This window comes from Crinia signifera, chromosome 7 (genome assembly GCF_055691185.1).
Source record: "Crinia signifera chromosome 7, ASM5569118v1, whole genome shotgun sequence".
NCBI lineage: Eukaryota > Metazoa > Chordata > Amphibia > Anura > Myobatrachidae > Crinia > Crinia signifera.
Window position 1 is genome coordinate 38,653,429 of NC_139223.1, and position 22,240 is coordinate 38,675,668.

At 46.0% G+C, this 22,240-nt stretch overlaps 1 protein-coding gene across 3 annotated transcripts in view; it reads left to right on the forward strand.

Annotated features, from left to right (window-relative positions):
- Nucleotides 1–22,240, forward strand: part of COG7 (component of oligomeric golgi complex 7) — a 61,581-nt gene that overhangs the window by 12,997 nt on the left and 26,344 nt on the right. For all 3 annotated transcript variants that reach the window (XM_083152860.1, XM_083152859.1, XM_083152858.1), the window contains exons 6-7: nt 9,960–10,042; nt 13,306–13,428. In XM_083152860.1, the coding sequence (XP_083008986.1) occupies nt 9,960–10,042; nt 13,306–13,428 (206 nt within the window). The remainder of the gene's footprint in view (nt 1–9,959; nt 10,043–13,305; nt 13,429–22,240) is intronic.

Here is a 22,240-nt window from a genome sequence, read left to right on the forward strand (position 1 = left end):
TCAATCATCAAGGGGGTACGAGAAGCAGAGACTTGATGGACATTATGCAAAAGATAGTCCCTTGGGCGAGAAAGAACTTGATATCCCTTTCAGCACTGTATGTGCCAGGGAAGGAGAATATAGTGGCAGACTATTTAAGCAGGAAAGAAGTTCTACCTGGAGAATGGGCGCTGAAAACTTCAGTCTTCCAGAAGGTCGTAAAGAGGTTCGGGAAGCCAGATATAGACCTTATGGCCTCTCATATGAATCACAAGGTAGAGCGATTTTACTCAAGGTTCTATCTTCCAACAGCGACAGCAACAGATGCGTTCTCAGTCAAATGGGATTGTCAACTGGGCTATGTATTCCCACCGGTCCAGATGATAGGTCGAGTACTGAAGAAGGTGCAGGAAGACGGAGTGTCAGTAATAGCAATATTACCATTCTGGCCGAGAAGACCTTGGTTTCCTGCAATACTCAAACTAGCGATACAAGAATCTATGATTCTCCCAATATCTTCAGATCTCTTGAATCAGGGACCTTTACATCATCCCAATCCAGGGATATTCTGTCTCAGGGCTTGGAAGCTGAGAGGCAATTCCTGATGCAAAATGGCATGTCTGAGCAAGTTGCTGATGTTCTATTGAAGGCCAGGAAAGAAGTTTCTTCCTTGGCCTATTATAGGGTGTGGCGTAGATTCCTGCTATGGAAGAATGACTCCACTCTCATTTCACAGACTGATACAGCTCGGATCCTACAGTTCCTGTATGAGGGGTTCCAGATGGGCCTAGCAGTCTCCACACTGAAGTGTCAGATATCAGCCTTGAGCATATTGCTAGATCGCAAGTTGGCAAAAGAAGAGATAGTGATCAGATTCTGTAGGGCCATAAAGAAGATGCGGCCTCCCAGAAAATCTATGGTAGTACCTTGGGATCTCAACATTGTACTAAATGCTCTCATGCAAGCACCGTTTGAACCCTTGTCACAAGCAGAGCTTAAATATCTGTCCTGGAAAGTCGTTTTCTTGGTAGCGATAACATCGGCCAGAAGGATTAGTGAAATCCAAGCCTTATGGGCAGAGGAACCTTACCTGAGTATGTTTCCAAATAAGGTGGTGTTAAGAACACATCCAGACTTTCTTCCAAAAGTTGTATCCAGATTCCATTTGAATCAAGAGATTATATTACCAACATTCTATGATGATCCTACTAATCCTGAGGAAGAAGAATTGCATTCTTTAGATTTAGTACGAGCCATTTCGCTTTATCTACTAAGAGTTGAAGAAATTAGAAAAACAAAACATTTGTTTATTGTTACGGAAGGAACAAACAAGGGGTTTGTGCCTTCTAAACAAACCTTGGCAAGGTGGATTCGAAATCTCATCATCTTTGCCTACGAACAAGAAGGAAGAACTGTTCCACAGATCGTAAGAGCACACTCGACAAGAGCGATGGCTGCCTCATGGGCTAGGAAGGCTCAAGCTTCCCTCTCCGACATCTGTCAAGCCGCGACTTGGTCGTCTGTGCATACCTTCACTAGGCATTATGCCTTACACATTCCTTCCGCCCACTTTGGGGGAAAAGTGCCTTAAATAAATAATATTGCATTGATATGGTCTCCCGCCCTTTTTTGCTTTGGTATGTCCCTAAGTATGGCTGCCATGGGGATCGTAGAAGAAAACATCGAATTATACTCACCGATAATTCCTTTTCTTCTTAGAGATCCCATGGCAGCCACAAAAAAGATCCCTCCCTATGTATTGGATGATTTATTTCCGAGTGAGTAGGAGACATTCAAAAGACATAGAGGAAGGGGAGGAGTAGGCCTATGTACCTGAGGTGGGCGGAGCCTATGTGGAAAAAAATCACCCTGTCTAAGCTGAGGAAAGGGGAAATATCCCTAAGTATGGCTGCCATGGGATCTCTAAGAAGAAAAGGAATTATCGGTGAGTATAATTCGATGTTTTTTCAGCCTTTATTACTATGTTACTACGTCCTAGTAGAAGGGCATGAAATACCGCCTGTCGGTTCCAGAAAAAACGTGAAAAACCCCATGTCGTCCTTTTGACTGTCGACCTTCCTCATGTCGACATAATGCTTGTGTTGACCTAATGACCCTGTTGACCTAACACATGTTGACCTAATGCTTGTAGACCTAGTGACCGTATCCCGATCAGAGATAAGATGGGGAAGGTATAGCTGTTTAACAGTGTCTAGAGCATTTTGAAGAATGTCTAGCGTATTCTGAAGAATGCATATTTTTAGTGTGGCTGTGCCACATTGTCAAAGTCACGGGCATAACTAGTGCTGGTGGCTGCCATTCATAAAGCATGTGGACTTCACAATTTACTTCAACCTAGGGGCGCCATGAAAAGACATGCTGATACTCTCTGGTGCTGTGATTCATGAAGTTTGCAAACCACTGGTCTATTGCATAGAATTACAGTATAGTACAGTAGGTGGACAATACCAAGTGAAGTCACGGTCTGTGCAGAAGAGGGCGCTGTTGTACTTCAGAAAATTGCTGACCACTTTACATCATGTATAGAAGTGAATTTGTCCAAATCTTCTGTTTCCTAGGAATTCATCTTTTCTTTCATACAGTATATAATATACTTGTTTGCCAGGGACACTTACTAAATAAGTCCAATAACAAGTTCAGTGATTTTACCCTTGAGCTGTCAGTTTTAGGGGGGGCATGCAATCCCGGATCACAGTTGTCGATCCTTCCCAAAAGCCGTGACCCAGGCCCGTTTGTGGTTTGCCTACAGCAAATCGGCAGGCGGGATTCAATGTCCTGCCTGCCGATCGGCGAAAAAGAGGGCGCGTCCGTGAAACCGGCGGTGGATTGTCTATCTAAGGACGGGATCGCGACAATCCATGCCCGTTATCGGCAGAACAAGCCCGACTTTAGAAGGTGTCGGGCCCGTTCTGCCGTGATCCCTCTTCAATGTTGTCGGTAAAGAACGATATCGGTGAGATTTGCCATATTGGAAAGACAAATCATGCATATAGTCTATGTAGGCCGGATTAACCAAGCCTTAGATTGTGGCCTGTGGACCACTGGTATTTGATGGTCAGTCTGGCTAGGTGGAATGACAAGTTGAATCCACCAGACACCAGAGGAAGAAGCACCCTGCTCTTCTGAATATCTGTGAGAATAGGAAGGCTTTTCCCTAACCCAGGGGTTCCCAAAGTTTTTGAATTCCGGCACCCCAAAGCGTCAGAAATGTTTTCACGGCACCCTTAGGCTAAAGGTTTCTCATTAAGAAAGTCAGAAACAAATATTAAGTTAAATAAATGAATAGTGTTTATATCTCATCCTTAGGATCAGTTATGTGGTAATGGACATGATTCCCTTCTGTTTGTCCACAATTTGACTTAGAATGGACATAAAAACTTGAATTGGTCCTGGACCACCAACTCAGGGCACCCTTGCAAGTCTCCCAAGGCACCCCCAGGGTACCGCAGCACACAGTTTGGGAACCACTGCCCTAACCTGTTCCCCAGGATTCCTAGTTTGAATAGTACCAACGTACGGCCTGTCTACATCAAAGAGCCATGATGTCCTGTAGTCTGAACCTGTAGAGTCAAGAAATAAATAAATGTTTTGTTTACACCATATTTAACCCCTTCCCGACATTTGACGTACATTTACGTCATGGTCGGGATGTACTTCCCGACACATGGCATAAATGTACGTCATGACTGTAAACTGTCACCGCGTCTATAGACGCGGTGACAGAGGGACGATGGCTGCTGTCCCTGACAGCAGCCATCTTCCCTCGTGGCCCGGGGGGGCAGCGATGCCCCCCCCCCATCGGCGATCGCTGTGATTGGCTGTTCAAATGTGAACAGCCAATTACAGCGTTTTCTGTGTACCGGCGAATAACGTCGCTCGGTAACACAGGGATCGGTGGTGATTGGTGCTGTTAAGTACAGCACCAATCACCACCGGGTGTAAAGGGGTCACTGGTGGTCACCCCACCTGCCCCCAAGGCTGTGATTGGTCCGTCGGACCGACGGACCAATCACAGCCATTACACCTCACAGAAAATAACGGAGACAGCCCTGCAGCCGCCATTCCGGTCAGGAACAGCGTGCAGAGCGGTCTCATCTGTCCCCTTATACTGACCTGATCAGCGTTGGTGGCATCCGTGCTGCCAGCTGCTGGTGCTTCCTGGTTGCTGTTGCTTCCTGGTGCTTGTGCTGCTGCTGCTGCAGCGTCATTGTGTCATAGAACATAATATTGTATAATATAATTTTGTCTCTGCTGCCCCCTGCTGCCCCCCTTTTGTGCTGATCAGTATAAATTAACTGATCAGCAACTTTTTTGGGGTGCAGGTTTTTTTTTTATATATATACCCCGTCAGGTTGCACCAAAAGTTGTGTGCCTGCTGCCCCTCACTGCTAATCAGTGTTGCATCACTGATCAGCAGTTTTTTTTTTTTTTTTTTTTTTTTAGGGTGTTGTGGTTTTTTTTTTTTTTAGTTTTTTTTACACCCACGGTGATTTTGTGGGTGTCCTGTGGCCGCTGAGCGTTGATCAGTGACGTACATCACTGATCAGCATTTTTGGCACAGGGTTGATCTAATTTTTTTTTTTTTTTGGATCAAATTCCTGTTGCCTTTGACTGATCAGCAGTTTTTTTTATTTTTATTTTTTTTTAGGGTGCTGTGAGGTCTTTTTTTTTTAAATTTTTTTTACACCCACGGTGATTTTGTGGGTGTCCTGTGGCCGCTGAGCGCTGATCAGTGACGGACGTTACTGACCAACATCTGTGCTCAATTTTTGGCACAGGAGCTTTTTTTTTTTTTTCTTTGCACTTACACGTGTTAAAGCACTACATACACACTACATACCCCCCGTGTTGAAATAAAGTTTGTACCCCCCCCCTACACTATACACGTGTTGAAACACTACACTTACACAAAAATAATAAAAATGTCCCAATCATCGCAAAGACTGTTTTCAGCGGAGGAGGCATATGCCCTTATTGCCTCTGACACTGACACAGCCAGTGAAGTAAGCGATGAATTTGCATTTGTCTTAAGCTCCTCTTCCTCCTCTAGTGATGAGGGACCCCCTCAAAGACGCCCCCGTAGAGCAGCTGAGACCCCCCCCCCAATGATTGATCTCGTATGGACCCCACCACCAGACAATTTTGAGCCCCAGGTTCCTGAGTTTTTGGCCAACCCAGGAATCCAATTTGATACTACAGGCCTCAAAGAAATTGACTTTTTCAAAGTCTTTTTCTCTGATGATTTTATAAATTTAATGGTGGACCAAAGTAATTTATATGCCTAGCAGTTTATTGCCCAAAACCCCACGTCATCATTTGCTAGGTGGACCCCTGTAGATGCAGTAGAGATGATGACGTTTTGGGGTCTGGTGTTACATATGGGCATAGTTAAAAAGCCAGAAATTAGACAATATTGGAGTACAGATGTTCTGTACAGCACCCCACTTCATCGTATGGCCATGACCCGGACTCGTTTTGAGACGATCCTTAAATTTTTGCATTACAACGATAATGCACAGTGCCCACCCAGAGATGATCCCACCTTTGACCGGCTATTCAAAGTCAGGCCGGTCATTGATCATTTCAGCTCCAAATTTGCTGAGATGTACATCCCCGAAAAATTCATTTGTGTAGACGAGTCACTTATACATTTTAAAGGAAGGGTTAAATTCCGCCAGTACCTTCCCAATAAAAGGGCAAGGTATGGCATAAAAATGTATAAGCTGTGCGAAAGTACCTCAGGGTACACCCACAGGTTTAGGGTATATTTATTTATTTATTTATTTATTAGCAGTTTCTTATATAGCGCACACAGATTCCGCAGCGCTTTACAGAGAATATTTGACCATTCACATCAGTCCCTGCCCCAGTGGAGCTTACAATCTATATTCCCTACCACATGTACACGTACACACAGACATTCTAGGGTTAATTTTGTTGGGAGTCAAATTAGCCTAGCTGTATATTTTTGGATTGTGGGAGGAAACCGGAGTACCCGGAGGAAACCCACGCAAGTACGGGGAGAATATACAAACTCCGCACAGTTAGGGCCATGGTGGGTATTGAACCCATGACCTCAGTGCTGTGAGGCAGTAATGCTAACCATTACACCATCCGTACTGCCCGTGGTATATGAAGGGAAGGCCACAAGAATTGAACCGCCAGAATGTCCCCCCTCCCTCGTAGGTGTTAGTGGAAAGATTGTCTGGGATTTAGTGCACCCCTTCCTGGATAAGGGTTATCACCTCTATGTGGATAACTTTTACACCAGCATCCCCCTGTTTAAGGCCCTTGGTTCAAGAGGTACAGCAGCTTGCGGTACTGTGCGCAAGAACCAAAGAGGCCTCCCAAAAACGCACGTTGCCCAATTACTGAGAAAGGGTGAAAGCAGGGCACAATCCACCGAAAATATGTTGTTGGTCAAATATAAGGACAAGAGGGATGTCCTTATACTGACAACAATTCACGGAGACAGTACCACCTCCGTCCCTGTGCGAGGTACCAGTACGCACACCTCAAAACCTATTTGTATCCTAGATTACAATAAGTACATGGGCGGAGTGGATCTTTCAGATCAGGTACTGAAGCCGTACAGTGCCCTGCGGAAAACAAAAATATGGTATAAGAAGCTGGCCGTGTATATCATCCAGATGGCACTGTATAACACTTACGTACTATTCCGTTCTACCAGCCAGACGGGGACATTTATGCACTTTCAAGAGGAAGTCATAAAGGGCCTAATATTTGGGAACCAGCAGGCAGAGGGCCCCAGTACTTCTAGTACTGGCCCCAGTACTTCTCGTACTGGCCCCCGTATTGTATCAGGGCAGCATTTTCCTAACGAAATCCCCTCCACTGGAAAAAAGGGCAGGACACAAAAAAGGTGCAAAGTTTGCTATAAAAAGGGAATAAGAAAGCAAACTATTTTCCACTGTGAAACTTGCCCCGACAAACCCGGCCTATGTATGAAGGAGTGTTTTAAAATATACCACACATCTATGGATTATTAGGTTCATCATTTCACCGTGCTTCGGGGGTCTTGCTAATGCAACATAGCACCCACCATTCATTCCACCAGAATCTGTGCTGCAAAATCCAAATATCACTCCCTCCCTTCTGAGTCCTGCCATGCACCCAAATGGTATTTTTTGGTCACATATGAGGCATTGCCGTACTCGGGAGAAATTGCGGCACAGATTTTGGGGTGCTTTGTCTCCTTCATTCCTTGTGAAAATGAAAAATTTTGAGCCAGAACTGCATTTTTGTGTAAAAAAATGTAATTTTTCATTTTCACAGCCCAGTTGTACCAAAATTGGTGAAACCCCTGGGGGTTTGAAATGTACACTGTACCCCTAGATGAATTCCATGAGGGGTGTAGTTTGCAAAATGGGGTCACTTGTGGGGGGGTTCCTAACTTTTAGCATCTTATGGTGCCTAGAAACCTACATGGTGCCTAAAAAATAATCTCATAAAAAGGAGGCTCCAAAATCAAGTAGGTGCTCCTTCTATTATGAAGCCTGTGGTTTGGTCAACGTGCACACTAGGGCCACATATAGGATTTTTATGAAAACAAAAGAATTGGGGGAATCAATTTTTAGTCACATTTCTCTAGTAAAATCTACTGTGTTCCTTAGAAAAATGTATTAAAATTGAAAATCTGCAAAAAAAATTAAATTTCACCTACACTTTGTTTTAATTCCTGTGAAACACCTAAAGGGTTAACAAACTTCCAAAATGCTGTTTTGAATACTGTGAGGGGGTGCAGTTTTTGAAATGGCATCATTTATGGGGGTGTCTCACATACAAGTCCCTCAAAGTCACATCAGAGCTGAACTGGTCCCTAAAAAAATCAGTGTTTGAAATTTTCTTGAAAATTTGAGAATTTGCTATTCATATTTTAAGCCTCCTAGTGTCCAAAAAAATTAAAAGGAGGTTGAAATAATGATGGCAACATAAAGTAGACATATGGTCTTTGTTAGTTATTAACTATTTTGAGTGGTATGATTATTTGTCTCACAAGCAGAAAATTTAACATTTTGCAAATTGCAAAATTTTCAATTTTTTTACGACATTTTGGTATTTTTCACAAAAAAACACAGACTGTATCGACCAAAATTTACCACTAACTTGAAGTACAATGTGTCACGAGAAAACAATCTCAAAATCACTGGGATAAGTAAAAGCAAAAAAAAGTTATCCTCACATAAAGTGATACATGTCAGATTTGAAAAAAAGGGCTCTGTCAGGAAGGCAAAAACAGGCTGCGGCGGGAAGGGGTTAAAGTGTAATTCCATAAAAAATTAAAACAATGAGAACCCGATTAGGGGGGGTGTTGCTTGGCAACAGCGAAACCTGTGCATTAGAAGTATAAAGAACAGTCCAGGAAGCCGCTTTGTATGGTTAACCATTGGAGTGCCAACATCTCTGAGAGATGTTCAAAATATCCGCTAACAATGCCGGCGTCGCTCACATTTGTTATATAAATTCAAATAAAAAATGATGTGCAAAAAAAAGATGATATTTCCTACATCAGGTAATCATTACAGGTCATTATGGTGAATACAAATGTTTGCTTGACAATTTTTACACCTATTTTGAAAAAATGTATTTGGCACTCAAAGGGTTAATAAGACCGCCATATACTATGCAATTCACGTGCAATTTGGGCTCCTTTCCTGCGATTGCAGCAATCAATCGCAGGAAAAGAACCCACATTTCAGGTGAATGACAGCAGGTCCGATTCAATGCTCCCCTGTCTCTTGTATTTCTTCTTTCATCCACTAGGGGGCACACAGGCCCTGATAATAGCCTGGAATACCCAAAATTGTGTATTTTTGTTTTTTTGTGCCATTTAATGCTACTGTTATACTTTTTCTATCTATATCCGCTTATATTGTAGTATACCTATTACTTACAGTAGGATAAGTATTTTGACCAGGCTTAAGCCAGGGACATACTAGAGGATATAGCGTCCAATATGTTGTTCCAATCCACACCGGAACATCATGTTCTACCATATCGTCCAGTGTGCCCGTGCGATCCCTGGCTCCCGCGGGTCATTTCCATGGTCATTCCATTAGGTGTGCTGCACGCCCTACGGGACAATCCTTGATGCTAAATGTGAAAGATCTATTGCGCAAATGTGCAATATATTGCTCAGTGCGTATCGCACATCCGATATATCTCTATCCCAGTCGAGCTGTCGGCTAAGGTGCACCTTATGTAATGCGTACCCAGCATTAGGTGGCAACTTCTGTGGTGCCCTAAGTGGGGCTAGTTGATGTGATTGTGGCTAGGTATAAGGAACACATCTGTATCTCCAGAAAGAAACCACTAAAGACCAGCGGAAAGCCAAAAATAAGGTCATCCCCCTTCACAGTCAGTGGGGCAGATGTATTAAATCTTAAAAAGAGATAAACGCAAGGGTGCTAAAGAGTGATAAATGTCCAGCCAGTCAGCTCCTAACTGCCAGGTTACAGGCTGGGTTTGAAAAATGACAGGAGCTGATTGGCTGAACGTTTATCACTCTTAATTGCCTTCGTGCTTACCGTATATACTCGAGTATAAGTCGACCCGAATATAAGCCGAGGAACCTAATTTTACAACAAAAAACTGGGAAAACGTATTGACTCAAGTGGGACCCTCACTCGAGTATAAGCCGAGGGGGGCTTTTTCAGCATAAAAAATGTTCTGAAAAAGTAGGCTTATACTCGAGTATATATGGTATTTCTTTTTTTAAGGCTTCATACATCTGCCCGCATGTTCATTAAGGTAAAAGGGAACGGAGTTAGAGGCAGTATGTGAGACACGAATATCCCCTACATTGTTATTTCTGTGTTTTTCCAGTTGTTCTACCTGTGGAATTTTAACAGTCTTTGTATTCACAATGCATTGCTCTGCTCATACATATGGATACTTGCTGCACCCTTGTTTCCCCACTGTGTCTCTTATTTCCACAGACCAGGCTAAAATGTTTGTGAAGGTCTTCGGCGAGATTGACCGGATGCCCCAGTTACTGGCGTACTACTACAAATGTCATAAGGTATATTTCTTCACAAAAAATCTAAAAAGATTACCTAGCCTTAAGCTGGCCATACACTAGTGCTGGCCATACAACTCAGGCTACAACTGGCCATACAACTCAGGCTGAGAAATCGGTTGAACAGTAGCAAATCGTGTGCCTCCAATTCCGATCCGGTGGCGCTCCCGTGCAAATCGGATCAGAGCCAGAGATCGAAAGTGGGATTTATCGGAACCGTCAGCATGTTTTTGCCTTTTAAAATATTGCTGCTTTTAAATCTAGCGGCTGAAATAATGAGAACTCTAAGGGGGATATTCAATCGCCGTCAAGCATCTCCCGTGGGGGAGATGCTCGACGGGCCCTATTCAATGCTGTCTTCCCCGACAGCATTGAACAGGGTATCCTGGCAGAACGAGCCCGACATCTCTAGCTGTCGGGCTCGTTCTGCCGAGAACAGCCGGGAAGTGACGAGCTGCCGGCTGCATCTCGTCACTTCCCGGCCGCAACTCGCGGCCACGCCCCCCCTTCTCGTCCCGCAGCAGGCGGGACATTGAATCCCGCCTGCATGTTCTCGGTCGAGCTGACCGAGAACGGGACTGGGTCACGGCAGGCGAGCAAGCTCGTCTGCCGTGACCCGAAGATTGAATACCCCCCTAAAGCTGGGTACACATTAATAGCTATATCTGCAGACAGATCGGGCAGCGCGTTCTACATTCACACTGCCCGATCTGTCCGGAACTAACATCACAAGTGAATGGGCGCATTTGCATGCACCCGCCCACTGAGCTGTCAATCGCCCCCGGCTCCCAGCGCTGCTGTACTGACGGTAGGCGGATACACACAGCATGATGCCCGATTATGGGCGGTATTCAATGCCCCGGCGAGGGGGTTTTCTATGAAGAGGATGGCTTATTTTCGACGAGGAAAAGCCTTGCCTTCAAACCCCATCGCCGTATTCAATGTTTGGCCAGAATCCTCGCCGTCAGGACGACGAGGATCCCCTTAAACGACGAGATTCACCGTTTTATTGGCCACACTCGCCATTTCCACAACGCCAACCAGTGAGGTGGAAATGCGGAGTGAAGGCGAGGGAGTGGAATACTTGATGGCGAGCTAGTGGCACTTCTCGTTGTCATAGCTCGCCATCAGGGGCATTGAATCTCTAGATATATCAAGCATCGGCTATGTTGCAGAGCCCACGCGATTTATCTGTGAATGACTCCGTATCGATGTATTCAATCGAACGGCCAATATATCTGCCAGTGTGTATGCACCTTAACCCTATCAACATACTGTCTGACTATGTTTTGTTTGGCTCCGGTGGATAGGTCGATAATTGAAAGGTCAACCACTATTGGTCGACAGGAAATCAGTTAACATGCAATAGGTCGACATTGGGTGAAATGAACCCAAATCTGAGGTTTTTTTATGTGGTCGGATCCGATACGTGTTCACCTTAAACCCCCGGGATACGGTCCCGGGGGTTTAAGGTGATTTGGTACGGTCATTTGGTCTACAGTATGTTGGTTGACAAGCATTGGGTCGACACCATTAGGTCGACATGGGTCAAGGTCGACAGGTCATTAGGTTGACACAAGCATATTAGGTCGACCGTGCCTGGGTCGACAGTCAAAAGGTTGACACGCAGGTTTTCACTGTTTTTTGAGCCGACATGTGCCGACAGGCAGTATTTCATGCCCTACCATCCACTGGCGCGTCCACTTCAAACTGTGTCGACATCCGGGTAAAAAAAACTGTGAAAACCCCGATGTCGACCGAATGCTTGTGTCGACCTTGACCCATGTCGACCTAATGGTGTCAACCTAATGCTTGTCGACTCAACATACCGTAGACCAAACTACCCCAACCCCTCTTACATGTAAAAAAATGGTTCATCAAGTGCCAAGTCACAAGGAGCCCTCCCCGGGAGCTGAGGGGAAAACAGGTCTGACCTGTGCCTCAGACAAGTCGGACCTGTGTATGGGGGGCTTTAAACATGTGTGCCCTAGTTTTATTCTATTTGTTAGCACAGTGCCCATTCTTTTAGTAATAGCTGCATTGCTTCGCAGCGACAAAAGTCAGACAACATTGTGTCCCTATTACTTACCATTGTATCGTGATTTAAATTACGCAGACCACAATAAAGCATGATTGTCAGCCACCTTCCAGCGTGGGGTAACTGGTTGGAGCGAGTTACCCTTATCAGCGATGACTTGCAATATTCTTGCCTAGGCCCAGTTTTTAGAAGGGGCGTGTTGTGTCCCTGCTCTGTACAGTACCTGCCGTCCCGTAAAGATGTGAGCTCAGTGACGCACCGCTCCCCAGTGCCAGGTTACAGGTGTGTGTGCTAGAACGGTGACCTCTTCCCTGCTAAGCTGACCATACATTACCTATAACACTGAGATCTCTTATCCGTGCTTCCTATAAAACACTGGGCACGTTTCCTGCCCTGTGTGGTAAGGACATGACCAACCCTTGGATGCTTCCCAATACAGTACAATATGCTGCCGCAGCCAAGACCCCAGGGCGTTCCTTGTAAGTCACTATAGGCGTAGCTGAGTGATCAGTCTGTATTCGGGCAGCTGCTCCAGTTATTTTCTGATTTATTGCTTTTAATAGAAATCCAGTTTTATTCTAAAAAAATAATAATGTACATTGATTGGAGTTGCCGTTCAGAAGAATCCAAAAAACTTTGATGGTGGCTTTAGCTGCGACAGCTGGTGTCATAGGGTCCGGGCTGCCTATCGTATATTATTCTGGTTCATTTTCTCGGATGTGAATGTGCATCCTTGCGAGTGACCCAGATCCCGCCTTGCGAATGGTGGTACGCCGGCCCATCATTCGCAAGCCGCGTGCGTTCGCAATGGCTGAGAATGGATTTTTGCATAAACAGCCATACGCATGCCACTGGGACCGTCCCACATCTTTCGGTGGTCGCCGACCATCGAAAGATGTGGAAGGTGCGCGCATATGTAAGGTTGCTCTAGGCAACCTTCATATGCGTGTACGCTCAGGGGGAAGTGGGCCCCCCACATGTCTGTCAAAGCCGCATGAGAATGGGAGCACCCGAAACGCATTTATATCTGCTGATATACTCTGTGCTGCTTTGGGGTCCCTGCCCCTTCCACTGTATAACGCTCAGTTTGGGACTCCCTGATTGGCCTTGGTACTTAATATTTCTACTAGTGGGTGAAGGGTGGGGGTTGTCCGGTGTGGGGGCACGTGCCTAGGGTGTTATAGAGCTTTCTTCCTAACTTGCTTGTCATTTGTGCCTTTACCATTAGGTGCAGCTGGTGTCCGTGTGGCAGGAGCTTTGCCAGAGTGAGATGTCCCTTGACCGACAGCTGACAGAGTTCTATGACACCTTGCTGAGCACGTGGCACACACAGCTGCAGTGGGTCTCCCAGGTACGGTGCCAGTCCTCATTGAAACCATTCACACCCCCCGCATGCCCTTAAGCATTTACGCCACATAAACAACTTGTTGGCAGCACCAGCATTGATCCAGCTAGAAAGGTTTCTACATCAAACCAGACACATGTGTATTTGTAAATCGGGCTTCATATTAAGTAAAATGCAAATAAATTTTGTTAATGATTGAATTGCGTCAAGAACACTTAAACTAAAACTTACCCAACATGATAATATGCATCTCTTTTGAGTGCCAACATCTCTGAGAGATGTTCAAAATATGCGCTAAAAATGCCAGCGTCAGTCACGTTTGTTATATAAATTTAAATAAAGAATTTTGTGTAAAAAAAAATTATATTTCCTATATAAGGTAATCATTACAGGACATTATGATGAATGAGACCGTTTAATCGTGTTTTCAGTTGACCTGGCCCAGCCACTTTCACTAGTTAGATCTAATTTGGAAGATGTATCAATGCTTCTGAAGCAGGGCTTGACAAACCCTGGGGGCCAGGTCACCATGGTGGCCAGATTATGCTGCAGGGAGGTAGTATGCAGAATCTGGTTGTGAGCAGATCAGAGCAGGCAGCGGTGCCCGACCCGTCTCCCCCTCCTGAGAGACCAGCGGCAGCGGTGCCCGACCCGTCTTCCCCCTCCTGACAGACCAGCGGCAGCGGTGCCAGACCCGTCTCCCCCTCCTGACAGACCTGCTCTGAGTCTGAATACAGCCGAGCAGCCCACCGCTCTCTGCCTGGCTGTCACCGCCTTCAAATCTGCCCGGCTGGTGGCTGTTCTCCTTACCGCGAGCAGAAGCTTTTCACTCCCCACCCCCCTGTGGCAATGAGCATGTCACCACCACCCCCCCACATTAGATCACAGGGTAACATCTATAGATTTTCTCACGACATGAAGATAAACTGCAGTGGTTGGTGGGTAACCGGTTTGCCCACAAAATGTTACAGCAAATAAATTGTAAGCCAGATAAAATGTCAGTATGTCGGAGAGGGTTGGATTGGCCCTGGGAACGTGCATCTAATGCAAGTATTCCTGCTCCCGCTACGAGTCTCCCTTTGCTGCTCCACGGTCCCTGCCGATGTCACCAGATAAGTTTTATGACCGTCCTCTAGGCATTTGCTGTGTGAGCCAACTTTTCTAATAGATTCTTATTTCTGCTAACTGTGTGTTCCCTACTTATTCTGCAGGCACTTAAAGATTAAAGTTCCATGTGAACCCCATACCCTGTGTTCAGACTCACTGTAAATTATTTCATGTTGTTTTAATGATGCATCTCTGTCAGACCAGGTTTATGGTTGTAGTCTTTTGTATGAAAAGTACTTTCTCTGGTTTTATTTTTATTGTCTATGGGGCCTGACCTGAAAGATTGCTATCAGTATTACAGGAATGTAAAGCAGATATGAATCTATCTTTTGTCCTTCAGCCAACCTATAAGGAGAACAGCTGGCCTCCAACTTCAGAGACCAGGAAAATATTCGGTACTTGTGGAGTATCACGGCTCCCACGATGGCCATCGTACATGAAGAAATCGCATCGCATGCGATTTTTAACAGAAAAGCATCCAAATGTATTGAAATTAGTATGAAACCTGTTCAATGGCCCCCAAATGGCATTTTTGAGGCTGTACCACCCCCACTATCAACGCGAACCCGAAGCGTGGCGAGTGCAGCGAGCCCGCGAGGGGCGGCGGTACGCGTCCTACGACCTTTTCATACCCCCACTATCCACGTTGGCGTGGAGTTGAGAATAGTAAGTGTGGCGAGCGCAGCGAGCCCGAAGCGTGGCGAGCGCAGCGGATACCCGCGAGGTGACGCGGATACCTTCACAGGTATACGCGTCCCCTCGCGGGCTTCACAGGTGTCCACGTCCCCTCGCCGGGCTCGCTCTGCTCGCCACGCTTTGGGCTCGGTGGCTCCCTGCGCTCGCCACACTTTCTATTCTCAACTCCACGCCGACGTGGATAGTGGGGGTATGAAAAGGTCGTAGGACGCGTACCGCCGCCCCTCGCGGGCTCGCTGCTCTGGCCACGCTTCGGGTTCACGTTGATAGTGGGGGTGGTACAGCCTAAAAAATGCCATTTGGGGGCCATTGAACATGTTTCATACTAAATTCAATACATTTGGATGCTTTTCTGTTAAAAATCGCATGCGATCAAATCGCATGCGATTGCATGCAATTTTGTCAAAAACGGCAAAAATCGCATGCCACTATATATGGCATGCGATGGGAGCCGTGATAATCCACAAGTACCAAATATTCCACCCATGTCGTGGAAGCGATATGATTGGCTAGTTCCCCAAGCTGATGTGTGTCCATTATCTTTTAAATGCATTGCAGAAGATTGTTTATCTTAAGGCAGGCATGTCCAAACTATGGCCCTTCAGCTGTTGTGAAACTACAAGTCCCATCATGCCTTGCTACAGTTTTGCTATTAGGAAATGCTAAAACTATTACAAGGCATGCTGGGATGTGTAGTTTCACAAGAGCTGGAGGGCCATAGTTTGGACATGCCTGTCTTAAGGGGTTAAGGTGCCCATACACGTTACAATTATTGTATACAATATTGTATACAATATCGCATCTCATCCGATCTCAGTTTTGCGATGACATCAGATGAGATGAGATCTAGTACAAAAAGTATGTGCAGCACGTACTTTTTGTACTAGATCTTATCTCATCTGATGTCATCGCAAAACCGAGATCGGATGAGATGCGATATTGTATACAATATTGTATACAATAATTGTAACGTGTATGGGCACCTTTACACATGGTGAGATTTTGACTAGATAGTCAATATCTCCTAGAAAGTTAGCCAAAATCTCCCAGTTTTTCTCCTGCTTAGTCAATATTGTCTAGCATAGTGCAGGCAAGGCAATTTTGACTAGATCATAGATGATCATTAATAAGACAAAATCACTTTGTTAAAATCTCCAGTGCATCTAGCCAAAATTGCTTAGTCAAAATTGTCCATTAGCCTATATCTCACCGTGTGTACGAGGCTTTAGACACGTTGGAAGGAACTTATGACCTCTGAGGCAGGAGGCTTGGAGTCCTGCTTGCCTCCATAATGATAGCATTTGCTAGTGAGATGCTAGGCTGTGTTCTCATACTGTTTAGTGCTGCTTCAGAACACAAAAGGGGAAATATCGTCCCTCACCTATTCAATGCTGCTGTTACCGACAGCATTGAAGAGTGTCGGATCCGACCTCTTAAAAAGTCAGATCTGTTTTACCGCGGATTGACGCATCTGCAGCCACTTTTTGACGACACTCAACAGCCAGAATTGAATTCCAACTGTCGAGTTACAGTCGGAAGAAACAAAAATGGCCCAGGATTCTAACTGCTGGGACGTTCCGACAGTCTGAATCACTGAAACAGTCAAAAAATGTGAAAAATATAAAGTAGGTGCTATTCTCCCTCTGAATTTAAATGCCAGGGCGATTTGTAAGCTGAATGTCCTCATATGGTTATTCCCCGATTCCACGATCCTGCCGTAAACACCGACTGGCAGCCATCGATTAATTGTCAATCTGAGAATTGTGGAAATGGTACTTGTTTCCTAGAACGGCCACAATCGCGGCCATCATGTACCTTTTAAGTTAAGGTACACGATGGCCGCGATGGACACGATTTCCTTTGAAATCAGGTCCATTTTGCTGTCAAAGGGAAAATCGCGGGCATCGCGTCGGTCGGGACCATTAACATTGGCCCCAACGCGACCAACACGATGCCCCCGATTTTGCCATAGGCTTCAATGTTAAAATATTTTTTAACATTGAAATCGGGAGCATCGCGTCGGTCTTGTGCCATTAAAATGGCACAAGATGAGATGGACTTGATTAAGTCCATCTCACATAGTAAAAAATGTGAAATGGGCCAATATGACCCATTTCACATTATATATGGCCCCGTCGTCACCCCACAATTGACGTGAACCCGAAGCGTGGCGAGCGCAGCGTGCCCGCGAGGGGAGGCGGTGCGCGTCCTCCGGCCTTTTCATTCCCCTACTATCCACGTCGGTGTGGAGTTGAGAATATATAGTGTGGCAAGCGCAGCGAGCCACCGAGCCCGAAGCGTGGCGAGCACATGCGTATACCTGTGAAGTTATACGCGTCCCCTCGCGGGGCTCGCTACGCTCGCCACGCTTCGGGCTCGGTGGCTCGGTGGCTCGCTGTGCTCGCCACACTATATATTCTCAACTCCACGCCGAGGTGGATAGTAGGGGAATGAAAAGGTCGGAGGACGCGCACCGCCGCCCCTCGCGGGCTCGCTACGCTCGCCACGCTTCGGGTTCACGTCAATCGTGGGGTGGGGTTTACGCAGTAAAATTAGGGGTCTAGGGAATATTTAACATTGAATCCAATGTAAAATCGGGTCCCAGGGACCCTATTCACATTTGATTCAATAAAAAAATCGGGTCGGTCGCATCGCATGCGACCAAATCGCATGCGATGCTATCGACGCGATTTTTCCGACACGACCACCCCGATGGAAATTGGTGTGGCCGTGCTAGGAAACAAGTACCGTGGAAATTAACCATGTTAAAAATGCCCGATCCTGGCCATTTCCAGTAAGGATGGAAAAAGGGAAGTTTGAAAACAGTATATCTTAGATGTATGGGGGCTTTATGTCAGCTTTTTTCTTATGGCTCCCATGCATTCATGTCCTGATCCCCCAACGGCCCGCTCAGGGATTTAAGAATATTAAACATGATTTCTCTGTGGTCCATCCTGGTGACACAGCTAACCATGGGATGTAGGAGGGTCCGGAGGAGCAAGGCACCTATGCTGACTTCTTTGAGAGGCAGGCTCCTCCCTTCTGCATCCCAGAATTACTCAGTTCGTTTTAGGTGCCCACGGAGTGGGTGCTGTGCTGACTGGCTGTGTGCTGCAGCCATTTTGTGTTAGAGTAGCTAGGTGTTTGTTATTTTATTAATATCCACTAGTTAGTGCAGGCTTTCCAGTGTGTAACTTCCAGAGGACGTTTATGCAAACAGATAGCAGCAGAGGCTGACAGAAGTGCGTCCAGTCAGCTCTCTGTGTGCAGGAGGACACTGTCTGCCCTCTCTGCACAGTGCTTTAACCTCCAGGAAGAGAGGTTTCCTGGGCCCCGGGGTGAGTCCTGAACCGGCTCCCTGCTTAGGGAGGGATCTTGGGGGATGGATCTCTCGCTATGGCGGCTGCCATTTTGGGGGGTTTATAGGCTGAAATCCAGAAATGGAGTTGATGCCTATTACAGGAGTCCAGCGTAGCTGGAAACAATGGAGGTGAGGAGAAACACTTGGTAGGAGCGGCAAAAGGGGGAAAAGGCGCCAATAGGCTTCCTTCCCCGCTGAAGCAGAGACTTGGTCTCTTCCTGCTCTCTGTTCTGGCGCCTTTTCTCTTCACACTGTGGAGCTGAGGGAGGATTTACACTGCAGATCAGAGTGGAAGTTTCTCCTGGTGATCGCTGAGGATCCATTGCAGCAGCGCAGACAGATAAGTGCACGGTTACATTAGTCTGTGCAGACGCCTGACATTGTGCACTGTGCATATTATGACAGAAAGGTGTAGTGCTGCTGCTCTTGGGGAGGGAGCGCCTGCCATGTTAATTAACTGCAGATTTTGTGGTGTTAAATTAAATGTGATTAATTATTAAACAGATGGATCAGGGGGATTTGTGCCCCTCATGTGAGTGTGCCCAGTGGGGCTCAAGCCCAGAGGTCTGAGCAGCCTGAACCTGCGTGGGCGGCTGTCTTGGGGAGATCTATGAATGCTTTGGTGCAGGCTTTAAATAGGCAAAGGAATGATCTTGTAAAATCCCCTGGCCCTTTTCCCCACTCTCAACAGTCTGTGGGCTCTATTACCCCATCTCAGGGGACCCAGCTTTACTGCAGGTTATGCAGAACACTGTGTTCATAAAATGAATGCATTTATGGAACAGCTTGCCAAGACCCCTGAGGTTACTTCTCCCAGACACCCCCTTATCTACACCTCCCCTGTTGAATTTAGATTCTGATGATGAGGAAGGTGTGTGCGCTGAGGATGTCTTTTGGGACCAGAGGGAAGAAGATGAATCTTCTGTCCCTGGTATTGAGGATTTGATCCTTGCAGTTAAGCAGACTGAATCTATCAGATGAGGATAAAGTGCCAGCTCATTCTGTATTCAAGAAAATACGCAGAGATTCAGTTACTTTTCCCTCAGATGAGGGCATGATGGCTTTACTGGGAGAAGCACAGAAGACCCCTGATAAGAGGTTCCTTATGCCTAAAAGATTTCCAAACATGTATCCAAAGCCAGAGGAGCATGTCAAATTATGGGAAAAGACCCCTCTGGTGGATGCGCGTGTTGCCAGGTTGTCTATATCCATGGCTTTACCGGTTCAAGGGGGTGCTGCATTTAAAGAAGATTGAGGGCTGTCTTAAGGCTGTGTTTGAAGGTATGGGCTTTACCTTACGCCCTATTATTGCCTCTTCTTGGGTATCGAAGGCCATGATGAAATGGGCTGATGCCTTATGTAATCAACTGCAGCCTGACTCTGAAGCTTTTGCCTTGGCTGAAAAGCTTCAGTGTGCTGCAGAGTACGTTTGTGAAGCTGCGGAAGAAGGCACCAAGATGGCGTCAAAAGTGTCGGCCACATCTGTGACAGCGAGGAGACCTCTTGAGCTTAAAGCCTGTGAAGCAGACCGTGAATCCAAGAAGTCTCTAGAGTCTTTGGCTTTTAAGGGAGAACTTCTTTTTGGGGCAGAACTTGAGTCCATTATAAAAGCAGCCACAGGGGGGAAAGAGCACTTTCCTGCACACCACATCTAAGCACTCAGTGTCTAAGTTTGGGGCCTTTAGGCCGTCCTTTTGCTCCTCCTTTCGAGGGGGTGCGTCCAATAGAGGACAAGCAAGAAGAGGAAAGTTTTCCTCCAGCAAAAGGAGGGCACCCAGATCCCGTTTCGGGGCCTTTGCTAAGAAACACCCTTCCCAGAGTCAGGATAAATCCTCAGCATGACGGAGTGGGATCAGAGTTGGGGGTCGCCTCCTGCAGTTTCGGGATATGTGGAACATCTCCACCCCATACCATTGGGTTCTCTCCATCTTTTCTCAGGGTTACAGGATAAATATCAGGGGTTCTCCCCCAAAGTTATTTCTCCCAACACCCCTGCCGCGGGAGGTTCGCTTGCGGAAAGCTCTCTTGGGGGCGGCAACGTCTCTTCTTGAGAAGGGAGTGGTGGTTCCGGTACCACAGCAGGAAAGGAAGAAGGGATTTTATTCCATTCTTTTCTTGGTCCCCAAACCAGACGGGTCTTTCAGACCCATTCTAAAATTAAAGTCTTTAAACCTTCACCTGTGGGTGGACCATTTTGGATGGAATCTCTTCGATCAGTGCTTTTAAGCACCGGAGAATTTCTAGCATCAGTGAACATCCAGGATGCTTATCTTCTTGTGCCTATCTGCAGGGAACATCAGTCTTTACTGCGTTTCGCCATAGGAGAAACTCCTCTACAGTTCCAGGCCCTACCATTTGGCCTGGCCACAGCGCCGAGAGTCTTCACAAAAATGATGGCTGTCATGGCAGCGGCTCTCAGGTTAAGGGGAATAGTGATTATTCTGTACTTGGACGACCTCCTATTCAAGGTGAAGTCAGCGGAGAAGTTGCAGGAACATCTGACCATTGCAATGTAGTTTCTTCAAGACCATGAGTGATTTGTTAAATCTCCAGAAGTCTTATTTAACAACCACTCAGACGCTTCAGTCCAAAGTGGTGGACATTTGCCAGTTAGTCCTCTTGATTCTCCAGTCACCAAATTCATCATTTTAGCAGGGTGTGAAGCTGTTAGGCAAGATGGTGGCAACCTTTGAGACTCTGCAGTTTGCGAGGTTGTTTCAGCAGCTAATTACCATCGAGTTTGGAAAATTTATCAGATGGTGTGAACATCAGAAGGTACAAACCTCTAGGTTCAAGGTCACTAGACTCTTGGAGTTCCTCCAGGATGGTTTTTCAGCAGGGCTTAGCCTGCAGTCCTTAAAGGTACAGCTGTCGGCCTTATCCATATTCTTTCAGAAAAGAGTGGTACAGACAGCAGGGAGTTATGAGACTTAAACCCCCATATAGGCAGCCGGTTGCGCCTTGGGACCTGTCTGGTTTTGTCAGTTGTACAAAAACCTCAGTTTCAGCCTTTATCTTAAATATCTTTCTTGGAAACTTACCTTTTTATTGGCCATAGCCTCGGCTAGGCGAGTTTCAGAATTGGGGGCCTTGTCTTGCAAGTCTCCATTTTTTGTTTTCCATGATGACAGGGCTGTTCTTCGAACAGTGCCTAAGTTTCTATATAAGTATTGTCAAATTTTCATTTAAACCAGGAGATCGTGCTCCTGGTGTTTTTTCCTCCAGAGGAGGCCAGGAATAGGGACAAGTTGAAGAAATTGGATGTAGTTTGCTCTACATGTTTATTATCCTTAAGAAAAGACATATATGTCTTGAAACGTCGATATGACTAAATAAACATCACCATCTGTTTCACTACAAGCCCACCGAGTGCCGCCTGCAGTCCTTCCCAGTGAAGTACCCCTCTGTTTATGTGTGTGTGTGTGTGTGTGTGTGTGTGTGTGTAATAAAGCTCATGGACAGAGATGATAAACTGTTACATGAAGTAGATTATGTGGAGAATTAGACAAGTGGTCCTTGCTCTCTGTAGTACCCTCCTACATTGAAGCATCTCTAGCATTGGGATTAGGATGTTTCTTATAATATGTAAATGTTCCTAGTGAATGCTGGTGACCCTGGTTCCCCAACAAGTGTTTATACAATTGTTAACACTAT